Consider the following 26,753-nt stretch of genomic DNA (forward strand, 5'->3'; position numbering starts at 1 on the left):
GGCTCATTCCTCCTTAGACGCCGACGTCATGGGCATCGCCAACATCGGAGGGAATTGTTGGGGCGTTTTCAAGACTGGTCTAACCACCGCTGTGAATTGCCATAGCTGTATAATAATGATAGCCACTGTTCAGACGTAATTAAGGCGTGGATGTAAAATTAGGTATCTCCTCTTATGCAAACAACATGTGAATTTGCTTAAGGCCAAAATCCCATGTGCAGTTTCTTGGGGCTAAATTCTGTGGCTGTCAGAAGAACTTACTTGCAAGTGTAACAAATGGGGTGTAAAAGATACAAAAGACTGGATTTATTTGGGCTTGTTTCTGATTAGATACATATACGGCTACACTGAAAATGCTAAATTATGTCTACTTCGGACGATGCAAATGCATCGTGATCGTCTTACCAACTTCTCATGATGAGACACAGTATGATGTGGTACCTAGTTATACCACATCATGGAGGACTCTTCAGCACAACTGCGGGGTGAAATAAAAGTTTGTGCATGACGATCATAAGAACCGCAATGCAATCTAAAACAACTCTCCCTGTACTGCAAGAACAGAAGAGCTCTGTGACGTATTAAAGACTAACTAATTACTGTGGCACAAGCGTTTATGGGCTAGTACCCACTGATAATTCTGTTTGTAAGAGGGAGACGGCTTCACTGTCCCCCATAAAACACCATTTGTTTCAGATTTATAGCGGTTTATAAATGCTTTTAAATATCTACCTGTAATTCAGTATAACAGTTCATGTATCTTATGAGCTGTCTTAACAGTCCACGAAAGGTTATGCCACAATACTGTAAATTTGTTACTTTTCAAGACTCCACAAGACTATTGTGCTGGGTATCCTATCGCGGCTTTGGCACCAAGAGACATTAAAGGTAAAGGTACAGGACCCCTGACAGTTAAGTCCAGTCGCTACTACAAATCCCATGAGGCGATGCGGCAAGGTCCCGCTGCAAACCAGAAGCGTTGCTTTTATTTTTGTCCTCCTTGGTCTTCTCAATAAAAGGCGAGGCCCGACGCAGGGACGAAGAGAGCATGCCGGGAGCTGTAGTTTCCCCGCGTTCCGATTCTGTTCCGTCAGTAGAGGGAGAAACGACAAAGCCCAGCGTGCCTTGCGACGGGCCGAGGCTGGCCCCTCCCACCTCTCCCAAACAGCCTCATCCGGGCCCTTGGCCGTCACTGTGGTCGGCGATTCGTCGCCATTACAGGGCAGCGGCGGCAACGGTCGTGCGGAGAGAGAGAGAGGCTGAGGCGGCCCGGGGGGCTTCCCTTGGGCGGCGACACTGCGGCCTTCCCGACGCCCTCGAGCCAAGGCCGGGCCGGGCCTCGCGGGGCTCCGTCCCTCCTCGCCGCCTCCTCTCTCTCGGCCGCCGCCGCCGCTCCGTCTGCGGGGCCCCGCAGGCCCGGCCGGCTCCCCCGCCTCCCCCTCCGCCTCTGACTCGGCTCTTGAGGCCTACCTGTCTCCGTTTCCCTCTTCAGGGCGAAGCCGTGAGGAAAATGTCGCCATGAAGGTGGCCGAGACGACTGCGCTGCGCCGACCCCGCCGCCGGGCCATGAGCCTGGGCCTCGGCCCCAGCCGCCGCCGCCGCCTCCTCCTTCGCAGTCTCCGCAAGAGCGCCTCCGCGGCGCCCGTGAATGCTCCAGAGCGCGCCCGTCGCAGCAACAGCAGCTCCAGCCCACGACGTGATGGACAAGAGCAACCCTTGCGGCTCCGGCCTCGGCGCCGGCTCCTCTTCCTCGGCGTCGGCAGGCAAAGGGCAGCAGCCCCGCTCTAACTCGGCCGGCCCGGCCGGGGGAGAGTCCAAGCCCAAAGGCGGTAAGGGAGCTAGTTGGGCAGGTTTCCAGTTTGTGTGTGTGGTAGGTGCCGGTGGTGCGGTGGTTAGACTGCCGGGCTAGGACCTGGGAGGCCAGGGTTCGAATCCCCACTCGGGTCAGGAAGCTCGCCCTGGGACCAGGCACAACCTGAACAAGCTAGTCGGGTTGTTGCAGGTATTGAAGGAAGAGAGCCCATGTGTGTTATCTTTAGCTTCTTAGAGGAAAAGGTGGGCTATAATGCAAGACATCGTTAAAATACAGGGTAGCACACAAGTCTTGCTCTTCAGTACCCTATAGGAACTTTCTGCCACAAGAAGGTGGAGGGGCTGGGGGAAAGATCTCTTCTTTCAGTGTTCCTGGTGTGTGACCAAATCCCACAGGTGCCTCATGTCCTGAAAGTGGCTTTTTGGGCAGGTATGAATTATTTTAAGTTCCACAACATCTTGCAGATTTCCCTGGTCTTGGTGTATATAGGACTGCAGCCATAAACATAAGTTCAGGACAGATAAAATGCCAGGTATTCAGGACAGACAGAAGAAAGTACTTGTCCGTGCAACCCTTATTTAAACTGTGGAACTCACTTCCATAGGGGGTTAGGGATGGCCACAAACTTGGATGGCTTTAGAAGAAGCATAGATAAATTCACAGAGGAGAAAGCTATTAGTGGCTACTAGTCATAGTGGCTGTGCTCAACCTCCACTTTTAAGAGGCATTATTTCTCTGAATACCAGTTACTGGGAATTGCAGGGGGAGAGTGCCCTTGTGTTCCCCTCTTCTTGGGGGTTTCTCTTTGGAGCATCTGGATGGCTATTAGAGAACAGGATGTTGGACAACATGGGTCATTGGCCTGATCCGACAGGGCTTTTCTTATGTTCTCAATCTTAGGTTCAGATTATGTGGTCAAGATGCTAATCTAAAGCTGAATGCATCCAAGGATTCTTTTAATTCATCTGCAGCTGCTCTTTGGCTCCTGCCTGTGTCTCTCATCGTATTCTGCATTTTCCATTAGTTCCCTCTCTGCAGGAATATGGTCTTTGAAGTCCAAAGGGTATCTGTTATGAAGTCTGGGTTCTTGTTTACACTGTATTTATAACCAAAATTGGAAGCAGTGCTGTGTTTGGACTGATGATACACTGAATTAATGGTTGGTTGCTGCTGCTAAAGAATGTAGTGTGGAGATAGAAGGTTTGGGTGGAGCAAGTGCTACTTCTGACTTTCACAGACCATGTGTCCTGGCACTGATTATATTCTAATCTACATAGCTAGTTGTGCAAGTGGCTGATTCTGAGTACGTAATCCTCAAATACTGCTAAGGTCAGTGTAACAAGCAGTTGCACTATTATTGTGACCTTTTACTTGGCTGGCAGTTAGCAAATGTCTTTCATAAAAAACACCCTTCTTCCATATGTGATTCAAGCTGCAAAAGTCACCTGTATTGCTTGTAAAGGAATCTAATTACTCCCTCCCTACTTGTAGTTAGCTGTTTAGCTATTTGAGTCTTAAGGTTGTAATTAGCAAACTATGATTATCCATTATTATTGTAGGCTTAGAGGCAACTTTTGACATTTGTTGGGCTCCAAGTCCTATTAACATAAATCAGCATAGCCAAATGCCTGGGAGCTCCAGAGGTTCCCCATCACTCATATATCTAGACCCCTGAGTCTCACTTGTCAGTGGTATGGAAATAATTAAGATATCACAACAGCTGGATGTTGGTAAAGATCTTGATTATTAGTCTGGGATATGGGTGTATCTCCATTGCCTAGTTGAAATAATAAGAAAAAAGAAGGACGAGTTGCAGTAAGCTTTAGGTTTTTACGCTGCCCACTCCTCTCTGCACAGCCAGGAGAAAGTATGGAAGGTTTTTTCCTGTTTCCTATTGAATACAGGTTGCTGTGCTGTCTGGACTCAGAACTGTAGTTAATCTTCACTATAGTTGGTTTAAACAAGCTGCAGTTTGAAGTTGGCTTGTTGAACCTAAACCATAGTTAATGTAAGTGCAGTTTATTGTTGCAGAAAGTATGGCTGCTGTGGTTAACCCATTGCAAAAGCTTTCAACCTTTTTCTCCTAGCGGCACAGAAAGGAGTGTATAAGCCCAGTGTACTGCTGAGGTTCCTTCAGTTTGTTTACATCACAGGAAACTAGCCATTTAGCATGATGTGCATATACAGCCAATTAATAGAGAGGTCTGACCTAAATCTCATTCATAATGGCCAGCACTCCATCAAATAACAAGCAATATAACAAAATACAATGGCATGGTAAAATTTCTGCATGCTGAAAAATATCTATATGGAGATAACAGTAATACTGAAGTTCAATATGTGCATACTGTGGTAGCCAGCATGGTACTCTCCAGATGTGAGCTAAAATTCCCATCTTCCTTGACCATTAGCCATGCTGTCTGGAGCTGATGCATGCTGTAGTCCATAACATCTGGACAGCATCACAGTAGCTACCCCTGACGTAACCTGTATTTGCTGAGGTTGTGTGACTAGCTGAAAATATATGACTGACTAAAGTGCGCTTGGCACAGGTAGGAGCACGAGGATATCAGACTTTTTTGCCCTATCTTTATAGTGTGTATCAGCCATGTGGGCTCCTGGATCAAGTGATCCTTGCGAGGGAAATGCAAACACTATCCTCTTTCCTAGCTGTAATTTCTTCTTTTGGATTATTCTGCATGAGTCACTACAGAACTAGTGGCAGTAGAGGCAAAGGTTTATCTTCCTGGAACAAGTTTTTAACATAATACTGCAATATATGCAAGAGATATGATTTTGTTCAACAAATGTCCACTATATGTTCAACTGGCTGCTGTTGAGGGGGAGAAAGCTTCAGCATACAAATAAACAATTCACATTTAAAAAGACAAACGTTGCTCCTATGGAACTGTTTACAGACAGATCTATTTACTATAGACAGGCTCAATCACATGGTCTAATGCCAACTATATGTTCACTAGCAGTTTTCTCTTGGCACAATTTAAAACAATGAATAATACAAACCACTGAGACTGCAGTCTTTTACCAGGTTAATTGGTAGTAAACCCCACTGAATTCAATGGGACTTGCTTTTCAGTGGACGTGTATAGAATAGCACTGTTAAAATAGCAGACAAATATTCAAGTAGCTTTTTCTGGGGATGAGTAGTAACAAAGCCCATAAAACAATGTGGATGCATCCTTGCAATAACTAAACATGTCTTTTGTTGCTTCTGTGAATTTTCGGGTTGCATGTGGTGTTCTGCTTCTTGATAAAGCTTCTCCTGGGCTATCCTGCTGACTTTTTGTTGCTTTAACATGGTATATGCTGCATGTTGCAGTAGGGGTTACTTGAAGGTGATTAGCTTAGTTGTAGTCAAGATTCCATTTTCCAACCCTGAGACTCTGAACTTGGATTGCTTTTTTTAAAAAGCCACTGCTTTATCTCTTTTTCTAGATGGAAAAAACGCAAGTGGATCCAAACAGCGTTATAATCGTAAACGAGAAACTTCGTATCCCAAAAATGATAACTTCGCCAGCCAATCCCGTCGCTCCTCTTCACAGAAAAGCAAAGCTTTTAATAAGATGCCCCCTCAGAGGGGTGGGCATGGCAGTGGCAGCAAACCTTTTAGCTCTTCTTCTAATGGTGGAAGACGAGATGAGGTGAGAATCTGTCTCGCTGGACCAGCCATATTTCTTGGGATGGGATGATTGCATGGTGATGCTACATATCTTGTGTAGAATGTGCTTGTGCTCTTTTGCTGTGTTCTGAAAAACGGGAAAGGATCCTGTATAGTGATTTTTACCTCATCTTCAAATCTAAATTGGTGCCAACAGCTGTGGAGGAAGCTAGAACAGCAACTAGAAAGTGTTGTGCCATAAGTTCTTTCCTTTACCTGTTAGGAAGCTTATCTTCAATTGCTGCCCCTTATCCAGGGGTGGCTAACATCTGGCCCTATAGATGTTGTCCTTCAGTTGGCATAGCCAGTGATCAGGGGTGATGGGAATTGTAGTCCAGCAGCATCTGCAAGGTCACGGGATGTCTACCCTTGTTCTTATCCCTAGTGCTATAGCTCAGGTAGAAATTCCATTTTTAAAAACATCAAAACCCTTCTTTTATGCAGACACAATGGGACATGACATGCCTAAAGTACCACGAATAGTGTTTTGTTTTGATGACTCTGTAGTGTGTTAAGTTTTGCTTGTACAACTAGCAGAAAGATATGTAAGGAATGGATGAAACTGTTGAAAGATCTACATTTGTGTCTCCATATCTGACCCGGCCTCTTTTGCAGCTGGAATTTATCTGACAGACCGAGTAATCTGTTTATTTGAAATACCAATTGGTATTTCATGCTGTAAAGTGTCTCATTATAGGCCTTACAAGTAAGTTAGCAATTGTGTGGGAAGTAATCTCAGATGTTTGGCTTGTAGTTTATCGAATTTGATGTAAAATTAATTTTTCCGTGTGTTGATACTTGTGGAATAAGACTTGTTTGAAACTGACTGACTGACTGTCTGAATTGAATTGCTGTCTGAATTGAGCCTCCAAACCACTGAAGGTGTTACTCCTATTTGTGTCCTAAATCTTACAGTGCAGCAGTCTTTTATAGTAAATGCTCTTTGGACATGTGTTGCCTACACTACACACCAGTGCAAAATATGTTTATGTGGCACAGCTTTTAAAAATTGTTTTATTGGTGCATTCTAAGTGACTCATTGTCTTTTCAGGTAGCAGAGGCCCAGCGGGCAGAGTTCAGCCCTGCCCAGTTCTCTGGACCCAAGAAAATTAGCCTGAACCACTTGCTGAACTTCACCTTTGAACCTCGTGGCCAAGCAAGCTATGTTGGGAATGGCCGCGGCAGTTGGGGCAAGAGGAACAGATGGGAGAACAAACCTTTCAGCAAGGAGCTTTTCCTACAGGCCAAGTGAGTGGGAGGTCAACACAAGGTTGTGGTTGCCTTTCATATGCCCAAGGGAGAACGAGGCCAGCAAAAATCAAGGCAAAGAAAAATGGAAAATGTATTCATTTTCTTACATTGCTATGATTTTGGTGAAACTTCTGTGATTATATTGTTTTGCTGTTTTCCCAGTTTAATGAGACTTTATGTAGCAGTCTTTACTTGGAAGGTTTTGTGGGCAGAAAGACCTAGGAATGATTCATTGTGCACTTTTAATTTTTATGCTCTGGTTTCTATAGACACTTTAGAAGCCTTTTGTAGTAGTAATTCCGAGAGCAAGTTGAGAAGTAAGCCTTGAAAGGTAACAATTTAAGGAAATGAAGGCATTTTCAATATTTCTTCTTTGATACCATGTTATTCTTTATTAAATCTGTAAGTGTTGGATTGGCTTCCTGCATTAAGTTGATCCACATACCGGTAATACTGTAATAAGGCAGAGGTGACTAACCTGTTTTCTTTCAGATGTTGCCAGGCTACAATTGCTACCATTTCTGACCATTGGCCATGATTCCTGGGGCTGATGGGAGATGGGAGTCAAACATCTGTAGGGCCATAAGCTACCCACCCCTGTACTAATGTGATTCTGCTATTATTTTTTATGTTGTCCTACCTAGTGATGTGATGTGAGAATATTCTCTGCTAGAAAATTCTCCAGAGAATATTCTCCACAAACTGTAAATTCTAATGTAAGAACCAGTTTTACAGCATGCATTAAATTTTTTAAGTAAATAATAAGTCAAGCTGTGATATTGTCAGTGTAAGTAATGAATAATTGTTTTTTTAATCCATTATACATACACAACATAATTAGAATTCAAAGTTGATGGTAAATATACGGTTAGTGGCAGGCTTAGTGATTAACGTGAGTCATTCAGGTTGAATTTTCAATTTCAGGTTTGGTACAAAAAAATCAAAGAATGTGAATTCACTGCATTGCCCCATTGAATAAAAGTATCTGTACAGTTTTTGATTGCCATCTGAACAAGTTTACCCATGAATAAACATGTATATTAACTAATTATATCATTTTCAATGCATTAAAATTATATCACTTTCAATGCATTAAAATGAATATTCTCCTATTTTAAATGAAAATTCTCTAATATTTTCATTAATCAAGAATATTCTCGAGAATATTCTCCAAAAGATTATTCTTGAGAATTTGACATCATTAGTCTTATATAATTGTGATCCTGAATACCTGTATTTCTGGATTCTTTTCAGATAGCTTAGCATCAGATAAGTATTCAATATATTGTGTTTTTTCTGTGTTTGCTTTTCAGCTGCCAGTTTGTGGTGTGTGATGACCAGGACTACACAGTTCATTTCACTGACCCAGACACCTTGGTCAACTGGGACTTTGTGGAACAAGTGGTTAGTAGCAATGCACTTGCCTTGAGAGCTTTATTACACTAACTTAGACAGGTTGGCCACTTACCACTTGAGTTTGGGCTCAGTTCTCCAATCTGTTATGGTCATATTTTAGAGTGAAACGATAGCATAGTAAATTGTATTCTGTTGCACTTTCCTAGCGGATTTGCAGCCATGAAGTCCCCTCTTGCCCGATATGCTTATACCCGCCTACTGCTGCCAAGATCACTCGCTGTGGGCACATCTTCTGCTGGGCATGCATCCTGCATTATCTCTCTCTGAGTGAGAAGACTTGGAGTAAGTGCCCCATCTGTTATGGCTCGATTCACAAGAAAGACCTGAAAAGGTAAAAGAGGTTCTCTGAGCAATGCCTTATTTCTTATTGGCTCACAAGTCACCTATCGCTCATCACTTCCCTTTTGTTTTTACAGCGTTGTTGCTTTGGAAACCCGTCAATATGCAATTGGCGACACAATTACGATGCAACTGATGCGACGGGGGAAAGGTGTCTTGATAGCGCAGCCCAAGTCAAAGCTGGTGAATGTGGAACAGCCTATTCATCTAGGAGGTGAGTGGCAAAGAGGGAAGTTGGGTAGACCTTGCTGCCATTTGTGCAGTATCCGGGGCATAATCTACTACAATTTTTTCTGGCTTGAGCTGCCTTGAAATGAATAGGAGCAGCACAAAAATCAGTCTTGGCCATGGCTCCTTGAAGGTGGCAGAACTGTTACTCTGCTGTTGCTCCCTGTATGTAAACTGCCTAGATTCCCTGCTTCAAAAAGCATGTAGCAATTCCCAGCAGTAAGTATGACCAATGGTTGGGATGATGGGCATTGTAGTTCTGCAAAATCTAGAGGGCCACAGGTGTTCCCTACACCCAACTAGTGCTTTCTTAAATGCAAGGTGGGACTAAGCACAATTCTGTGATTGACAAATGATTAAAGTGATCCATTTGACCCCTTCCATTATTTACTGTTACGTCCCGTATTTCACCTCTGTGCTTTAAGTCTCTGTTTTGCTTCCCCTTCTGTTTTCTCCACCAGGGCTTCGTGATAGCCCAGTGAGGAAGATTACCTAATTGATCGGTTGCACCTTTTCCACAGTCACATGTCCAAAACTTTGCTTGTCCTTAACAAATCAAGCAAGATAACTTCAGCACTAGTAACTTAATTGCTTGGCACATTCCAGTGTTGTGGGGTCCAGTGTATCTCATTAGTTTCCATGTTAGACTACATTTTTAGAGTATGGTATAAGTCATGTCTGTTTCTTATGTTAAGTGGAGCCATATCTTTCCAGCTGGGACTTCAAAGGGGTCCGTTGGACCCTAATAGCAGATAGAGAATGAACAAAAGGTTTCAGGTGGTAAAGCAGGGAGTGCTGACTTTTTCACATCCATGGGCGTCCTTGCAACCCAGAGAGACTGTTACAGACACCACACATCCCACGGAGCCAATCACTCACTGCAGCCCAGTATATGGGCTGCAAGTGAAGGCTTCTTTCAAGCCTAATTTAATGGAGGGGAAGCAACCCCTGTGGTTGCTAGGGAAGGCCTCTGCAGGCATATGTAGGTCCAGCCCCTAAACAGCTGGGAAAGCATTGCTGCCACCTCTGGCATCAGTGCAGGCTGTGGCTATAAAGAGAGCAAGCAGATCACAAGAGTGTTAACTTGTAGGATGTCTTCCGACTGGATGGCTACGTTCATCCCAGTGTACCATTAACTTGGCATGTCTTTGTGCAGATGAGCAACATGGACAGTACTCCAAGCTGCTTCTGGCCTCCAAGGCTCAGGTGCTGCAGGAGGTTATCCTGGAAGAGAAGGTGGCACTCTTGCGCCAGTACGAGGAGGACAAGCACACACCTGAAGCATGTTTCATTGAGGCTGCCATTCAGGAGCTGAAGGTGAGGCATCGCCGGGTTTTGAGTAATGTGATGTAGGGAAATCTGTGGGTTTTACTAGTTGCTCATGGCACTCAATGTGAGTGACTCTGAGCATTTTTATTGTGTATTTCCCTATTTTGGCAGGTGGCCAAAGGGTGGGGGTTTTTTTGGGGGGAGGGGTGTTGACAAGCACAAATACTGCTGAAGTTGTAGCTTGAGCAAATAGAAATATTCATTTTGAAAAAAATTATACACCACTTGATTGCAAAAACCCTCAAAGCAGTTTACAAGAAGGTCATGCCATAAAATCAGGGGAAATGTGCAATACATTAAAACATGCAAGAAATTAATATACTAAAAGAGATTAAAAACATCAGCATTTCTAAGTATCTGGGTAGGCTTGTCTTTATTTATTTATTTAGGAATAATGGGTTTTTAAGGGTTTTTTCCCCCAGTTTACATGATGCTTCCAGTTTTCTCTTTCAGCTTCCCCATAACCTTACAAGCTAGGTTTGACTTTAAGTCACACAGAACCCAGATAGTTTGTTGCCACTGTCACTAGTGCCTGTTTCTTGTTCTCTGGTAGGGCATAAGTGATGGTTAAACACCAAGAGGCGCAGGCCGAAACATCTGGAGAGCATCAGGCTGGCAAAGCCTGGTGTATATGTTGATGTGATGCTGAGATTAACAATGTTTGGCTTGGCTTTTAGGATCGAGAGGGAAACTTGATGTCCGACAAAAACAGAGAGAGAGATGTTGCAGGTACCACGGCAGCTGTGGAGGCTCTCATCGTGACGGAGTCATCTGACAAAGAAGCAGCAGCAGTAGTAGCGACCCAGGAGAGGAAGGTGAGAGCTTGAGTGCTGTTGAAATAGTGTTATCTCACTCTGTTCAATAACTATTTTAAGGTCATTAGAATCGGGTGAACCTAGCTTGAGTCCTTGTGCCCCAGAGACCATTAAGCTAGACATTCCAGGGTGACTTCAGGAAAGAGATGGCAGAGATAACTGCAGGGGTTTGAGGGGTTTTGAGGGCTTGCTTGAATGGGTTGAGAAAGATGGATGTGAACTACTCTCTCTTCTTAACAGCCTATTCTGGAGTATCTCTCTGCTTTTGAAGAAGAAATCCTGGAGCCACCTCCTGTAGATTCTGCGGCTGTTGTCCTGCCCCCTTTTGAGGTGGAAGAGGCAGTGGGAGTGGATGATGCCAAGGAATCTGGCAGGGACCTACCTGGCACAAGTGAGATGGAAGGAGCCAGTCTGCCTGAACCTGCCTGCGAGAAACCTGAAACAGCATTCAGCAGTGGGCACCCAAGCACCACCCCTTTCTACTACTTCTATCAAGGTTAGCTCAACAATGTCAAGGCAAGGGTAGGGAAGCCTTTTGCAGTTCAAGGTCTGCATTTCCTCGTGGGGAGCCTTCTGGGGGGCAGCATGTCAGTGGTGGACAGGGCCAAAGGCAAAAAGTACATAGAGTGATGGATATGGCTACATGTTTGTGCAGTGGACACACAATGTCTCTACCTTTCATCCAGATGAGCTAGAGATACTATCATAATTCAAGGATCCATTCCAGCTAGGCAAATCTGCTCACAGAGGGCACAGAGGAGAGAGGCCTGGCCTAGAGGAGGGTCCGGAGGGGCCAAACAGAGAAGTTTGGGGGGCTGCATTTGGACCCCAGGCCTGAGGTACCCCACCCCTGATGTAAGGCTTCAGAAGATCACTGTCTAACATGCTTCACCAACAATAACTTTCTTCAAGGGAAGCCAGCCTTTTGGGGGCGGGGAAAAGGCCCAGTGACCTTTAATTACTTCATGGCCTTAAGAGCTTTGGTTGAGCCAGAGACACTAGCAGAACAAAAAGTGAGGGGTTCCCAGTGCCCTGTGGAGCGATGCCCTCTCTGTTCTGTGCTGCCTGGGTGTGGGTGGGTGCTACACACAAAGGGGGCTCTTAGGTTATTGGTTCCCAAGGATGGATTGAGAGCTACTTCCCTGAAGAAAAGAGGAGATTCTTTGGTACTCTACTCTCAGAAATAAGGAGAATCTGCTATGATGTTCTAGTTTTGGAGGCAGTGGTGGTGATGCTCAGAAAGCAAAACATCAATATGGACTCTCAGAAGTGCAAATAAATGCTTAACCCACTGCATTTCCGGGGATGCCATAATTAAGCTTAACACTATTGAACAGCAGTCCCTGCTAGAGTCTCAAAGGTGGTTTGCAATTGACGTTTTGGAACTGGAGTGAGGTGGCTATTCAAGGCAGAATCAAATACCTTACTGGATTATTCCCATTATTATTTATTATTAATTTATAAGCCCGGCAGCCCTACCTCTAATCAAAAAGAAGCTGCAGCAACTTGACTTCTCTAACACAGCTTCCCATGCAAGAGGGCCGTGTTCAGGCTTAGCCCTAGCTATTCCACCCCCGGAAGGGATCCCTCTATACTGCTTTACAATTCCTTCGGAGGCTAAACGAAGGGCCTTTACCTGTGCCCGTCTCAACTGTTTTCCTACAGCAGTTCTGTCGGGTCGTTACTCCAGAGTTCCCAGCGCAAATAGAACATGCTCCTGCAATGACACGGTTCTGGAGACTATGGAACATGTAATGCTCTTCTGTCCCAATTGGACAGATGAAAGATCTCGGTTCCTAACTCCTCTCGTGAACAAGCTTCATCTCCCAATCCAGCCTTGGATAGTGTCCCTTCTTCTGCAGGATTCTGACCGTTGGATTACCGAGATGACAGCTAATTTCCTGCTTAGTGTGATGAAGAGGAAAGCGGCACCAACTCCTTCCTCAATACCACAGATGTAGTCGATACGCCACACAATCAAACCTGTTTTTTGTATTCTCTGTCACTCAATGTTTTAAATCTCCCGTTACCTTTGTTATCCCCATTTTCTCAAAGTATTCGCCCAGAACGGCATACACTTTTATCTCCCCACCCCCATTTTATGTTGTTATTTCTATGTATATTATGCTATGGCCGCATGGCTAATGCAATAAAATCATTATATATTAATTTATATGCTGCTTAAGTGGCATTTGGCAATTAAAAACCTGTGTGCAGCAGCCCCAGGTGCATGCAGAGGAGCACTGCAGACTTGGGGCTGCTGTGTCTCGTAAGTGGGTCAAGAGAGTAGGGCACGTTGTCCCGTTTCCCCTTCTTTCCATAACTGTCCTGCAACTTCTCTTCCGGTGCTGCAGCTGAGGACGGGCAGTGCCTGTACCTTCACCCAGTGAATGTCCGTTGTCTTGTGCACGAGTACGGCAGCCTGGAGAAGAGCCCAGAGAAGATCACAGCCACTGTGGTGGAGATATCTGGCCACTCCATGACGGAGGTAACGACACCCAGGATTGCCCTCAGTGTGTATTTTGACTGTGGCTGAGCTACTGTCTGAGGTATAGGTACCTTCATAGATTTTACCTTTGCAAGGATTTATTATCTCCTGGAATGATTTTCTGGCTGTATGCCGGGAGGTGGGTTTAGGTGCACTTGAGTGTTTCTCACACTTGGAAATACTCATAACTGGCACTGGCTTGGCTTTATTTTGGTAAAAATAAGGCATTTTTTAATTAACATTGACCAGCATTCTCTTTACACAACATGAGGGAATGCGTATGGGGTAGGCTTACCATATTTCAAAAAGTGAAAATCCAGACACAAAAGTTTAGCTTTTTCTTTCAAAATCTCCCCCAAAAATCTTCATTTTTTTGAGCTATTTCTAAGTAAATTCTCCAAAAAAAATCAACATTTCTGTTATGGGTTGCCATACGCCCAGGCAGAGAGGTGTGTTTGAAGGTTGCACAACCAGCTCTCTTCTTTCTAAACCCCCAACCCCATCTGCAGGACGTGCGGCAGCGTCATCGTTACCTGTGTCATTTGCCACTCACCTGTGAGTTCAGTATCTGTGAGCTAGCTTTGAAGCCTCCTATCATTTCGAAGGAAACACTGCAGATGTTCTCAGGTGAGCATTGGGAAGTTCTGTTTTTCTGTTGCAATTCCCAGTTGTAGCTGAAGAGTTGCTTTCCACGTAACTTAAAATGGGAGTAGCCGGTATGGTGTCCTCCCAATGTTGTTGTTGGACTCCCAAATCCCATCAATCCCATGCCAGCTTGGCCAGTTGTCAGGAATTATGGGAGTTGCCATCCAACAGTATCTAGAGGGCACCATGTTAGCCACCCTGATTTAAGGCTCAGTGCTGAGAAGGGGGGTGCAGGTAATGGATGTGGGTGTGCTTGTGTTTGGAAACAAATATTGGAAAACCGTGAAGTCTAATCCTGCAACAGAAAATGGAAACTGAAACCCCATCATTGTTGGGCTTCTAAAGGAGGTGCCACTGGGGACTACTACCAAAGGGGGACAGGGAAGGAACAGGGAAGGTGCCTTTTCTTTGCTGTTCTGAGCAGTCTGTCTCACCCGGGAACTCTCCCAATGGCTCTTAGATGACATTGAGAAAAGGAAGCGTCTGAGACAGAAGAAAGCTCGTGATGAGCGACGTCGGGAGCGCAGGATTGAGATGGAGGAAAACAAGAAGCAAGGCAGATGTAAGTGGCAACCTTGCCCTCCTCATCTATTAAGAAGTGCTTGGTCTGACGATTGCTGTAGATGGAAGCACCTTAGTAAGTGGGGGGAGAGGGGGGCGGTTGTGACTCACGTTGGCCTTTTGTGGTGGTGGTGGTATAATTTGAAACAGGCCAGTGAGTATGTAGAAATAGCAGATGGTGGGAATGCCATATTATAAGCAGTGAAGCTAAGGAATTTCTCAATGGCAATATGGCTTTAACACCCCTCTGAAATGGAAGAAGATGCATGAGGGAGTAGATGTCACTTGAATTGATCTGAATCATTGGCATAGGAGTGAATATCTTTTGTCACAGAGATAAAACTTTTGGTTTTCTGTCTAGATCCAGAGGTTCATATTGCTTTAGAGAACTTGCAGCAGTTCCCTGCCTTCAGCGCATGCTCAGGAGAGTATGCAGGCACTGAGAACCAGAGTGATGCTCTGCTCTCTCCTGTTGGTTCAAGTCCCATTTCTCAATCAGGTGAGCAGCTGAAAGAGACCTGGGTTCCCAGCCAGTGCTCACTCTCTAAAGGTTTACTTCCACTTCCTTAGCAGAATCATCCATGGGTGGGGTAATGCAGACAAAAGACAGGGGAACTCCTGAACAGCAGCTACTGGAAGGAATGTGAGTCCTCAGCTGAATTTAAAATAGCATCAGACATTAAACTAATGAGACTTGGAAGACCAGTGCCTGAGAAAGAAGGATGCACAGGGGCATGAGAGCCTATACCTGCTATCATGCCTCCTTAATAACACAACTCTTAGTCTGTATAGTAAATGTGTGATTTTTCTCCTTGCAGAATCCATGTATACTCCACTGTCTCCCGCAGGCAGTCTTGGCAGCCCTTCACTCTTCGTTGGAAATCTGGAGGAGGAATCTACCCTCCCCTCCTTTGCCCAGGTGTGTGCTTTGTGCAGGACTTTCCGCTGCAGCCAATCAGTTTTCATTACGAGAATTGTTTAAGGAATCTGCTTGTGATTCAAGCACAAATGAAGCCTGAACCCAGAACTACAAAATTGTCCACACTGCTTTATCACGTCTGAGTAAACCACAAAAAGGTGTTTGCTACCATTAACTGTCATGGGCTGGTTGGATGCAGAGTGGTGGGCGGCACCAGCTGTGACCACTAGGACAGAGCTGTTCTTGTTTCTTTGAAGAATGAGTTAACTTCACTGACATCAGGTGCTTTATTGCTGACCTATTCCTTACTCCAGCTCCTGACATCAACCTTTAAAGTAGCTTTAGCTGTGCTGTTGAAATGCCCTCCATTGATCTCAAGCCACCTTTAGTCACAGATTGGTAGCGTGTGGCTGATCTGACTCTTGTACTTGTTTTTGGTAGATGCTGAGGGCTGGAAAAGCTAAACCAGAAACATGGAATAGTTTTCAGTCAAAGAAGAAAGGTAAGCAAAGTGATGATTCTTAGCTTAGTGTCTCCAAGAGGCAGCACCTTTGTAGAGTTGAGTCTATCTCAATTTATAGCCAACTTTTCTATATATGGCACACAAGATTGTCAACACCAATCTTAAAAAATTACGATGAAATGGTTAAAGATGTTTATCAGTTACATTTTGAAATAAAAAATAAAGTCGCTAGCCACGAAACACCAAATAGTGACTGCATTAGAGCAAGTTAAAAGGAGCCATAAATAAAGTCAGCCAAGCCAAAGGCCTGCCTAAATTTATAAAAGCCTTTGTCTTACAATGGAAGGATATCACCTCTGATATCCTGATATCTATGTGTGTTTTTCAATGGTGCCTCAGAGCACTTATGACAGAGGCCTGTTCAGACTCCCCAATGATTTAAAAACAGCCCCTTTTATTTCAGAGGAAAACTCCACCCTGGCTCCTCCCGCTCCAGGAGACAGTGATGGGGAGAGCGATAACTCGGACCGTGTACCTGTGCCTAGTTTCCAGAACTCCTTCAGCCAAGCTATCGAGGCAGCCTTCCTAAAACTGGACAAGCCGTCCACTTCTGACCATCTCTTGGGTAAGAAGAGACGGGAAATAGCCCAGTAGTGTGGGTGGGGGCGCTCAGTTGTGTAGCCCCTTAACACTGATGTAGGGGGAGACTTGCTCAACTGCTTGTCTATGGTACATTTGCACTGTCCCTCTTGGGTGATGCCTGTCATGGCCATCTCCAATTCAGGTGCTTCTGATAGTCGTACGTAATATTGGAGTACAGTGCAGGGCAAACCTAGCTAGATATGTTGAACAATGCTTATACAGTCTCACAGTCATCTTTGTTCTGATGCTGTGGGAATTTACTGGCCCAGCTTGATTCTTTGAGGTGTAGAGGGTTGGTCATGGGACCTACTGCCACTAACTTGTCCCCACCCTTGCTCTGGCCAGTGACCAGCCAGGCATCCGCGTTTCGAAGGCTAGGGGACTTGAGAATGAAAGAGCTTGCCAGCGGACGCCTTCCCGCAGGAAGCCTGCCCTGGTTCTATATTTCCAGGGATGAGTTTTTATTTAGCCCAGGGACAGTGAACCTGTAGCCCTGCAGAGGTTGCTGGACTATATATTTCCCATCATCTTGGGCCATGCAGGCTGCTGTGGCTGATGGGAACTGGAGTCCAGCAACATGTCAAAGGCCTAAATGGGCTCCTGTAGCTGCAGGATGAGCCCTTAATGTAGGGTGTGTGTATATATAAAAGGAAATTGCTTCTTTGGAGTAAGTCATTAGTTTAGCATCTCTGATAGGGAACATGTTGCTTCTGGTGACTCAGGCTGTTGTTTCTTTTACAGAGGAAAAAAGAGGCAAGAAAAAGAAGCAGAAGCAAAAGTTGCTGTTCAGCACTTCAGTGGTTCATACCAAGTGATCATACTAACAGACAGATTTCTTCACCTGGTTCTCTTTTGTTTGCTTTTGTGTTTTTGCTGCTATAGAAAAAAAGTATTTAAGTTTGAGCAGAATAAGTCTGTTTCTGGGACTTGGGAAGGTGCATAGGAATTAAAAAGGAGTACTTGTCCAGTTAATACCAAAACGAAGTATTGCATCGCAGAAGCCAAAGTGCCAGGGCTGTGCCAAGTATAACTCCTTTGACCTGGGAATAATAGTGTGGTCAGGGTGGCACACTTGCTTGTCACTTGAGGCAAGCAGGGAGCTCCTGATGCTTCCGGCCTGTGTGAAAAGGAGTCTACTGACTGCAGTGGGCTGGGTGATAACATCTGCTCCTGGCAAATTGGTAACTAAAGGAACCTGGCTATAGAGCATACACTGATTGTTGTGTCGTTTTGATTAGCACTGCTTATAAAGAATTGAGGGGGGGTAGTGGAGGAGGAAATAATTCAACTTATACCTGCTATTTTTAATCTTTTCCCCAAAGGGCAAAAGCTGGGGAAAGGTACTTTGGGAAGGCTTTCCTGAGTAATCTGATGGGTTCTGGAGGCCAATTGTATTCAGCTAGGGCAAGAGAGAGTAATGCCCTTTCTGCTGCTCTTGGGTGTTAATGGTGCTAAGGTTACTTGGAGAGAAATTAGAATCCCCCCCCCTTGCGCAGAACAGGTAGCTTGTATGCACATGCAGGTCAAACCCCTAAGGATCTGGAGGTCATGGTCTTCCGTTTGCTTGGTTCTGGGATTCAGTTTGAGTTTGTATAATGTACATTTTAGCCTTCCATTCTTTTTCTCTCCTCACTCTTCCAGCCCCTACTTTGTTTTGAGAAGTGGTCTCATTCTGCACTGCTTGTGGCTTGATCTGAAACTAATTACTACGAAAAATAAAAGTGTCAGTTCCGTTGAATACAATGAACTTCAGTGTACCATACCAGCAAGGGTGAAATTAGTTGCAATAAACCATATGCACAAGGTGTTTCCCTGAGCTGTACCTTACTCTCTTTTTAACAGACTATTCTGCATCAAGCCCTTTTCATTTAGGTCCTGGTAACAGAGTTTTCTGTGACCAGGAAACAAATGTCTTCCAACCAAACCTGGCCTCCCGTTTATTTAAGGGAAGACACCAAATACAGTTTTAGTATCTGAGGGTCCTATAAAAGCTGTAATGTACAAAAGCTGACCTTGGTGCCAGTTTTTATTTTGGCTGAATTAGCTTAGACTTAATGTGGCTTTAGCAGCTGAGCATTTACATTTTTTGTACTTTGGACAAAAGCCTTAAGCAGGCTTTGCCAACCTGGAACCATGCAAATGCTTTGGACTACAGCTCTCATCTAGTGAGTCATAGGTAGTCATAAGAACATAAGATCCTGTATCAGGCCAGCGGCCAATCTAGTCCAGTATCCTGTTCTCACTGTGGCCAACCAGATGCCTATGAGAAACCAGCAAGCAAGACCCAAGCACAAGAGCACTCTCCTCCTGTGGCTTCCAGCACCTAGTATTCAGCAGCATTGTTGCCTCTAGCTGTGAAGTCAGAGCATATAGCCTCTATCATGGCCAGTAGCAATCAATAGCACTCTCCTCCAAATCATGGAAGGGGCACCACATTAGCACAGCCTGGCCAAGACTAAAAACAACAAAGCAGAGGATATTTTCCTTCCCGCTTGGCTGCAGGTTCTATTGACACAGCAATTGTTTCACTGGAGAAGGCCAAGCTGTTACCACCAAACATTTTTTCAGTAGGTGGCAGGCACATGATGCCTCTTCCTCCCCATTGCAGTTGCGTTATTCTTGGTTGTTTGGCAAATTGTGCCTCATCATTCTCAGTGCCAATATGGTCTCTACCCATCGAACCATGCAGTCAATTAGCTCTTCCCAGTGCCAAGGGGTATGTGCCAAGATTCACGGGGGGGGGGCATGTGTAGCCCACCACAAATGTGGCCTTCAAGGATTTAGAGCAGCCTTCCCCAGCCTGAGAAATGTTGGACAACAACTGCTGGCTGGGGGCTGATGGGAGTCCAAAACCTCTCTGGGACACCAGGTTGGGAAACACTGCTTTACAGGAAGAACTGGATGAAAATGGAATGTCTGACTGCTCTGTTTCAGCTAGCTTGTGATAGTAAGACAGCCCATTTTAAGAGATCAGGGGGTTATCAAACTTACAATGCACTCCTCGCGCAAGCAACAGGTGGGCTGCTCTCCCAAGAAAGTATTAAGCTCAGCAGCGAGACAGACGCTGATGTATAGTTCTGTGGATACTAACAGTAGCATCTTACTTTGACACTGCTATGCACAAGCCTTCACTATGAACAGGCTGCAAACTAGGTGACAGTACATGGACATAACTATTTGCTTTTATCTATTTTATTACCATATACATTAACTGCTGTAAAAAGAACTGGGGGAGAGAAATATTGATCCTTGCCAGCAAGGATCCCTCATATGAATGGCCTTGTCCTACAAGAGTCCCCAGACTACTGCTTTGTTCAGGCCATCTCTGTGCTAACATCGCTGTCTTCATCGTGACTCTGAAACTGCTGCTCTCCCACAAGTGCACAGCTCTGCATTGACTTCTGGATGGCTTGTCTGTCTGCTGTGTAAAAAAAAGAAAAGTTAAACTCAAAAGACATTGTGATATACAAGGCAGTCTAGGGTGGTGCTTTTCTAACTTTGCGTTAGCCCTCTTCTACTGTTGCAAAGGATTCTGGGCAGCCTACCAGCTGTAAAGGCTAGAAACTTTTTTAAAAAAACAGAGATTGCCTGGAAGCAATCTGCACTGCTACCCTAGCCAGTAGGTATGGGTGCATAACTGGTTATGGCCTTACCCTTACCCTAATCAGCCACCAGGTATCATATGATTCAAAAGGAGAATTAAGGGCACGCTGAGTATGCTGCCGATTCTTCATTTGCAGGCTTTTCTTGAATTCGAAGCAGCAGGCTACAAAAGTCCCTGCCAAAAGCAAGACTTGCACTTGAGCTCCCAAATGCAGTCAGTCCTGGCAAGGGTTGCAATTGGTGCTAAATGCCCCACCTGCCTGAGAAATAATCTGGAGTGCACTGTAAGGCTTTTAGATGTCCCTTTATAGCTGTGGCTTGGCCCACAACCCTGCTGTTGTTATTTAATGCTCCCACAAAACTTTAACAGGCAGCCCTTCACTAGGTAAATACTCACATGGCGGCAGCATGCTACCCACCACAACCAGATCAATGGAAACTCAGTAGACCCCACAACCTGTTCAGAGGGAGAGGCGGTGCCCCACCTGAACCCACTAGGAGAGAAGCAGCCTCCACATTCCACTCTGCCTCAAGCTCAACAATTAATTGTTTTAATGTTTCTTCTCACAGAGGCTCTAGCAGCTAGAGCTCTGGGCTCTAGTCTAGCCTTTCTCCATTTTAACGTTGCAAGCCAAGCAGTTTGTTACCTTCATTGGAGCAATTGCGTAGCAGCAGGAGCAGCTGGTCCTTGTTGTACTGGATTAGGAATTTCTGACACCTCCGTATTGTAGCTGATGGAGGAAAAGGTGAGCATATGCATCAACAACGCCGGAAACAAAGGCAACTGTGCTTACATGCTACAGCAGTGGTGTCCAAACTCTATACCTGAAGGAGCATCTCCACCTCCATCGTTCAGCCCGGACACTGAGACCCAGCGCCGAGGGCCTTCTGGCGGTTCCCTCATTGTGAGAAGTGAGGTTACAGGGAACCAGACAGGGCCTTCTCGGTAGTGGCGCCCGCTCTGTGGAACGCCCTCCCTTCAGATGTGAAGGAAATAAGCAGCTATTTTATCTTTAAAAGACATCTGAAGGCAGCCCTGTTTAGGGAAGTTTTTAATATTTAATGTTGTATTGTTTTTAACACTATAGATTGGAAGCCGCCCAGAGTGGCTGGGGAAACCCAGCCAGATGGGCAGGGTATAAATAATAAAATTATTATTATTATTTCAAAGAGGGCCAAATTTGATGAAGTGAAGGGCCGTGAGGGCCAACCAAAGGGCCAACTAAAGTTGTTGAGGTTTTTTTAAGGATTTCCCCCCAGGAATCCGGCGGGCTGGATTAGGCCCCTGAAACGGACTTTGAACATGCCTGTCCTACAGCAATCCTCTTAAAATTCTCTAGTGCAGTGGATTTCAACTAGTGTGCTATGGTACCCTGGGGTGCCTTGAGGGATAGTCAGGGGTGCCTCTTTCCTTCCCTCCCTCTTCTGATGCCCTCTCATGTCTCTGCCTCCCAAAGGCTTACATGGCTGTTAGTTGCAGCAGCTCCCCAAATGGTGCCTCTGCAGTGGCCAGAGGGTGCTGGTTGTCAAGAGCTGAGGTGGCCTCAGAATAAGCAAGCAAGCACTCCAGGGAGCCCAGCCAGCTAGTCCACTAGCCCTTGCTGTTGCGAATGGACAGACAAGTGAAAGGCCAGGCAGGCAGGTGTTGCACTGGCCTTTTTTGTGCTTACGGTGTGCAAGGCCTGCCTGGGAGCTGAGTGCCTGGTGCTGAAGTGCCCATGCAGGCCCAGCAGCTGCCACTGCTGTCTCTCAAGGTAAGGTGCTGGCCTCACATTCACCTTTGGACAGTCTCCATTGGGCCACTAAGGCTGGGGGCATCCTCTTCCCAGGCCCCTGTGGGGCAGTGGGCAGCAGGGTTTGGAGTTCAGAGTCCAGGGGTGGCAACAGTGGCTACCTGGAGGACGGAACACCACAAGGGTGAAAAGGGGTGAGAGGCTGCCAGCTCTGCAGGCAAGGGGTGACATAGCTGGGCTCCTGAGCTCCACAGGGGTGCTGCAGAAATAATGCAATTGGTCAAGGGAACCATTGACTCCAAAAGGTTGACAACCTCTACTCTAGCAGGAAACCCAGAGGAGGAGTGAACTAATGGGTAAGAACATAAGAGCCCTGATGAATCAGGCCAATGACCCATCTAGTCCAGCATCCTGATCTCAAAGCAGCCACACAGATACCTGTAGGAAACCAGCAAACAGTATTCAGAAGCACCGTTGCCTTCAACTTTGGAGACGGAGCATAGCCCTCTCCCCCATGACTTTGTCCAATCCCCTTTTTAAAAAGTCATTTAGGTTGGTGGCCATCACAAACAAGAATTCTTTCTAAGCATTAATTCTATCGCTCTGCTTTGGAACACATTTTAAAAAGAAAAGCTTGGCTAGCTTTTCAGATACATGTTAAGTGAATAACTTTCTAAGGAAATGCCTGAAGTAACTGATACTATAGTTTGAAGTCTTGTTTATTCTGTTATATTTTACTCCAAGAAGACCAATTTATCCTAAATAGAACCCAATAAGGCAGACATGTATGTACAAAATATTTTTTGGTACTGTGATCTCATTTAGATCCCAATATGAAATTTTACAGGTAGCTCTTAGAAATAGTAAATAAATACATTTTGGGGGAAAATTTTAATTGTATTTTTTAAAACACTTTTTAAAATTTAACTTACATTTTTAAAGTAAGCCCACCATGTGACATATATTAAGGCCCATAAAGTTCTGAAGAGATCAGTATTTTTAGTTTTGAAGTATCTCATTTCTGGGCTGAGCTTTTAAGGTTTTTGTGTAAGGCCAAAATTGTCAATTTTTTGAAATCTGAAACCCTCGTAACTCAATAAATGGGATGAGTTAAAACAATAAAATTTTAAATTTAAACTCAGTTTTGATCATTTAACAAGTGTAGAAAATATTAAGAAAATTTGAGGCACAAAGTAAAAAAAATGAATCACCTGCTTTGGAATGACCCAAAATTATTTTTTGCTATTTAGTTATTATAAGCTGCATTGAACAAACATCTGCTGTCATCATTACATTTGTGATATTGTTGGTGCTCAGTATACTGAATATTAGATAAGACTGAATGGCCCTGACATTGTTCACTTTCAGCAAATAATTACCACAGAAATAAAAAATCCAGGCGTCCCCATTTAAGAGACTTCAGCACACAAGAGGAGACCACTGAGCAAATTAAACTGCTGAAAAACAAGAATCCTAAAGAGCTAAGCTCACCTCCAACATATAGCGTGTTAAAGGAACAGGGATAACACTGATTCTTGTTCTCCAAGTGACTGATGAAGGGAAGAGATGAACCAAGTAGCCGATAAAAGTCCTTCCGGCAACACAACAGAACAACTCCTGTGTAAGCATTGAGGTACCTTACTGGAACAAAACAGAGAAGAGACCCTTCAAAGTTTAGCACAGGCTTTCAACAGGACAGGAGCAAAATGTAATTGTACCCCCACCCCAAAAAGAAACCCATGTTTCCTTAGCTGCTTTTAGCAGCAAGTTCGAAAATACGATGGCAAAGATATGGAAGCAGCCTATCTGTGCAGTGACTAATCATACTGTATTTAAATCCCAGTCTCAGACATAAAACTCAGTGACTGGTCTAAAGCCACCCAATATCTATAAGCAGCCCAACAACCCAGCTTGTGAGAATAAAATAAACCTCAAATACCTAACTTTGGGCACCTGCAAAGAATGAAGTCATAGGAAAAACTGCTTTTTGATTGTCTCAGAGGATTTTTTTTTTTTAATGTTCACCAAACTTAAATCTCAAGAGCAAGTGTGATGTTGAAGTGCAACTGATATTTTCAACTTGTGTTGTAGCCTGTTCAGCTTCAGAGTAGTTTCTGCTCAGGGATATTCTGCTCTGCCTCATCCATGCCTACCTGACAAATTACAATTGTTATCAGCCCCTCCCTATACAGATTTTCTACGAAGAGCCCCCTGATTTTTTGTAATTCATATCTTAAGACTGCTATACAAAATCATGGAGCCAAGTTAGCACTTAAGACACCAACACACCTCTGACACCAGGTATGCATAAATAGTCCCAAAACGCTAAATATATCCTGAATCTGCAGCCTTCCTGGGACTCCAGAAACAGGAGAATTGCCAGGTATTTGGGGGACCATAATATGTGGCTGGTGTGTTAGCAGGTCTGAAATTACTAGAATGGTCAATAGTTCTCAATAGAATAAAAATTTGTGTATCTTCCAAAGCACAGGATAGAGAGCTAAAGGGAGATTGTAGAGGATCCCAAACTGCACAGATTTCCTTAAACAGGGGAGTTTGACACACTGGGCTGCAAAGAAAGCTCCAGAAGCCAGACCTGAAAAAGCGATGGAGCAGCAGGCTAGTCCAAAGTCTCCGTGAATTCGTGCAACAGCATTTTTCACTGCGTTGTGAACCGTGCGCTCCTCGATAAGCTGCAGACAATGAGGGTCCTCAGAGATGATCTCGCAAACAAAGTATCTGCAGAGACGGAGAGAAGTGGGCATTATGGCAGAGCAAAAGGTGATGAGGTGGCTGAGCTACAAAGGGCCCATGAAACATTCACTCTGTCAGGCTCCTTTCCCAGCTATCACCTGCAGCAGCCATTCCAGTCAGGCTTACAGGAGAGGAAGAGATGGGGATTAAGGGCCTCTCAATTACAGTGGTACCTCGGGTTAAGTCCTTAATTCGTTCTGGAGGTCCGTTCCTAACCTGAAACTGTTCTTAACCTGAAGCACCACTTTAGCTAATGGGGCCTCCTGCTGCTGCCGCACCACCGGAGCATGATTTCTGTTCTCACCCTGAAGCAAAGTTCTTAACCCGAGGTAATATTTCTGGGTTAGCGGAGTCTGTAACCTGAAGCATCTGTAACCTGAAGCATCTGTAACCCGAGGTACCACTGTAGTTCTGCTAAAACACCAGCAACCTTGGGGGATCCTTCTCCTCAAAGTCATTTCATTCCAGCTGGTCATTGCTGGAATTCTGTAACAACGAAAATGTGACTGAGCTTGCTTTCCCTTCTCCTCCTCCCCATCCCTTTCCCCCTCCGTGCCTGTAATGTTTATTACGGGACCGCCTCTCCTGGTATGTCCCACAGAGGACCTTACGGTCTTCAAACAAAAACATCTTGGAGGTCCCGGGCCACAGAGAGGTTAGGCTGGCCTCAACCAGAGCCAGGGCTTTTTGGGCTGTGGCTCCGATCTGGTGGAACGCTGTCACAAGAGACTAGGGCCCTGCAGGACTTGACATCTTTCCACAGGGCCTGCAAGACAGAGCTGTTCCACCAGGCCTTTGGTCAGGGCACAGCCTGACTCCCTCCTTTGGCAATCTTCACAGAACTCTAGCCCAATGGTTGCCATTAATCTGATTTGAACTGATTTTATAATGAACTGATTTTAGAATGTTGTATCATTTTACTGTTGTTAGCTATATTATTATTATTATTATTATTATTATTATTATTATTATTATTAGGACGGACATTTGTAAACCACTTTGGGAGCCTTTTTTAAAAGCATGTTTCAAATAACTAATAAAGCAGGCAAGGCAGGGAGAAGCTAACCACAAAAGTGAATCGACCATTAGTCGCCTCAGAAAAGCGATAAGAGTTTTTAAAAAAGGAAAGAAAAGAGCCTCACCTGTTCTTAAACCTCACCATCTCTACAGCGAAAACCCAGCTATTGGACTTCCGGCGACAGTGGGGTCATAGAGTGGCAAAAGGCACGAACTTCCGGCGCCAGTTGAGAGCCCCCATTGGCTATGTATGGGCTTCGTGGGTGGCTTCGCTCTAGCTCTTGTAATCTCTATGGCGGAAGCCCTTGACACCACAGAGATAGGAAAAGGAAGAGTGACAACATCGCTAGGCGAATCCGGGAGCTTCTTCGTTGGTTTCTCTCAGCAGTTAAACTCTGTATTCTGCATCAACCGCCCGATACAAGGGGCGCTTCTGTTCATATCAGCCAATAATAGTTCAGAAGAGGCGGGCTTAATAGGGAAGGGGAAAAATCACATTCCCATTGGTCACGCCTCCTCCTACTCCCCTCCCGCACTATTAGCGTACTAACCGTCATTACCTTTCAAAGTTCCCTCCCTCGGAGTTTAGCCGTCAGCCGACCAATCAGCGCTCATGCACTCCCTCTTTCGCCCGCCTTTTTTCAAGTTTAAATGAGATTGGTTCCCTCCGAGAGGGAAGGAGCCACGGAGGAGTTTGTTAACTTTTTCGCCGCTTGGTGGCGTGCGAGCGCTTTGCTCGGCTTTTTCCCGCCTAAAGTGCAGAGCGCTGAGGTGGGCAAAACCGTTTTTTGTTTCTCACCTCATGAAATACAGTACTCGTGTACGGGTCACATAAAAAAAACAGAATTTTACCTTTTAAAAAATAAGGGTGGAGGGGGAGAAGACAGGCCACAAAAAAATTAATATATATTTCAATTTAGCAGAATTCTATATACCACTTCTTTTTTTAAAACAACAACAGCCACCTCACAGCGGTTAACAAAAAGAATAAATAAAATTATCAGTTTAAAAACAACTATTTCAAGCCTTCGACGAATATTTAAAATAAATAATAAACT

The 26,753-nt window shown here is 44.8% G+C and overlaps 2 protein-coding genes and 1 long non-coding RNA gene across 3 annotated transcripts; 1 reads left to right on the forward strand and 2 right to left on the reverse strand.

Moving 5' to 3' along the window:
• The first annotated feature begins 1,184 nt into the window (after positions 1-1,184).
• RNF10 (ring finger protein 10) lies at positions 1,185-18,395 on the forward strand. The gene is made up of 17 exons (XM_082203115.1): positions 1,185-1,829; positions 5,270-5,475; positions 6,544-6,740; positions 8,057-8,147; positions 8,306-8,490; positions 8,576-8,712; positions 9,883-10,043; positions 10,733-10,870; positions 11,111-11,366; positions 13,225-13,358; positions 13,868-13,985; positions 14,464-14,565; positions 14,926-15,063; positions 15,383-15,483; positions 15,925-15,985; positions 16,410-16,571; positions 17,330-18,395. The coding sequence occupies exons 1-17, from the start codon at positions 1,649-1,651 to the stop codon at positions 17,401-17,403; spliced, it is 2,442 nt and encodes an 813-aa protein (XP_082059241.1). The 5' UTR covers positions 1,185-1,648; the 3' UTR covers positions 17,404-18,395.
• A 1,369-nt stretch (positions 18,396-19,764) lies between these two features.
• Positions 19,765-26,230, reverse strand: POP5 (POP5 homolog, ribonuclease P/MRP subunit). Its single transcript, XM_082203524.1, has 5 exons — positions 25,821-26,230; positions 24,521-24,663; positions 23,416-23,565; positions 20,839-20,922; positions 19,765-20,009 (listed from the first exon to the last, which is right to left on the reverse strand). The coding sequence occupies exons 1-5, from the start codon at positions 25,838-25,840 to the stop codon at positions 19,903-19,905; spliced, it is 504 nt and encodes a 167-aa protein (XP_082059650.1). The 5' UTR covers positions 25,841-26,230; the 3' UTR covers positions 19,765-19,902.
• LOC309521230 lies at positions 21,864-23,407 on the reverse strand. The gene is made up of 2 exons (XR_014214587.1): positions 23,200-23,407; positions 21,864-22,945 (listed from the first exon to the last, which is right to left on the reverse strand). It is a non-coding gene; the product is annotated as an uncharacterized lncRNA (long non-coding RNA).
• Positions 26,231-26,753: the final 523 nt, after the last annotated feature.

This window comes from Podarcis vaucheri (genome assembly GCF_965113315.1).
Source record: "Podarcis vaucheri genome assembly, chromosome: 16".
In the NCBI taxonomy this organism is placed as follows: domain Eukaryota; kingdom Metazoa; phylum Chordata; class Lepidosauria; order Squamata; family Lacertidae; genus Podarcis; species Podarcis vaucheri.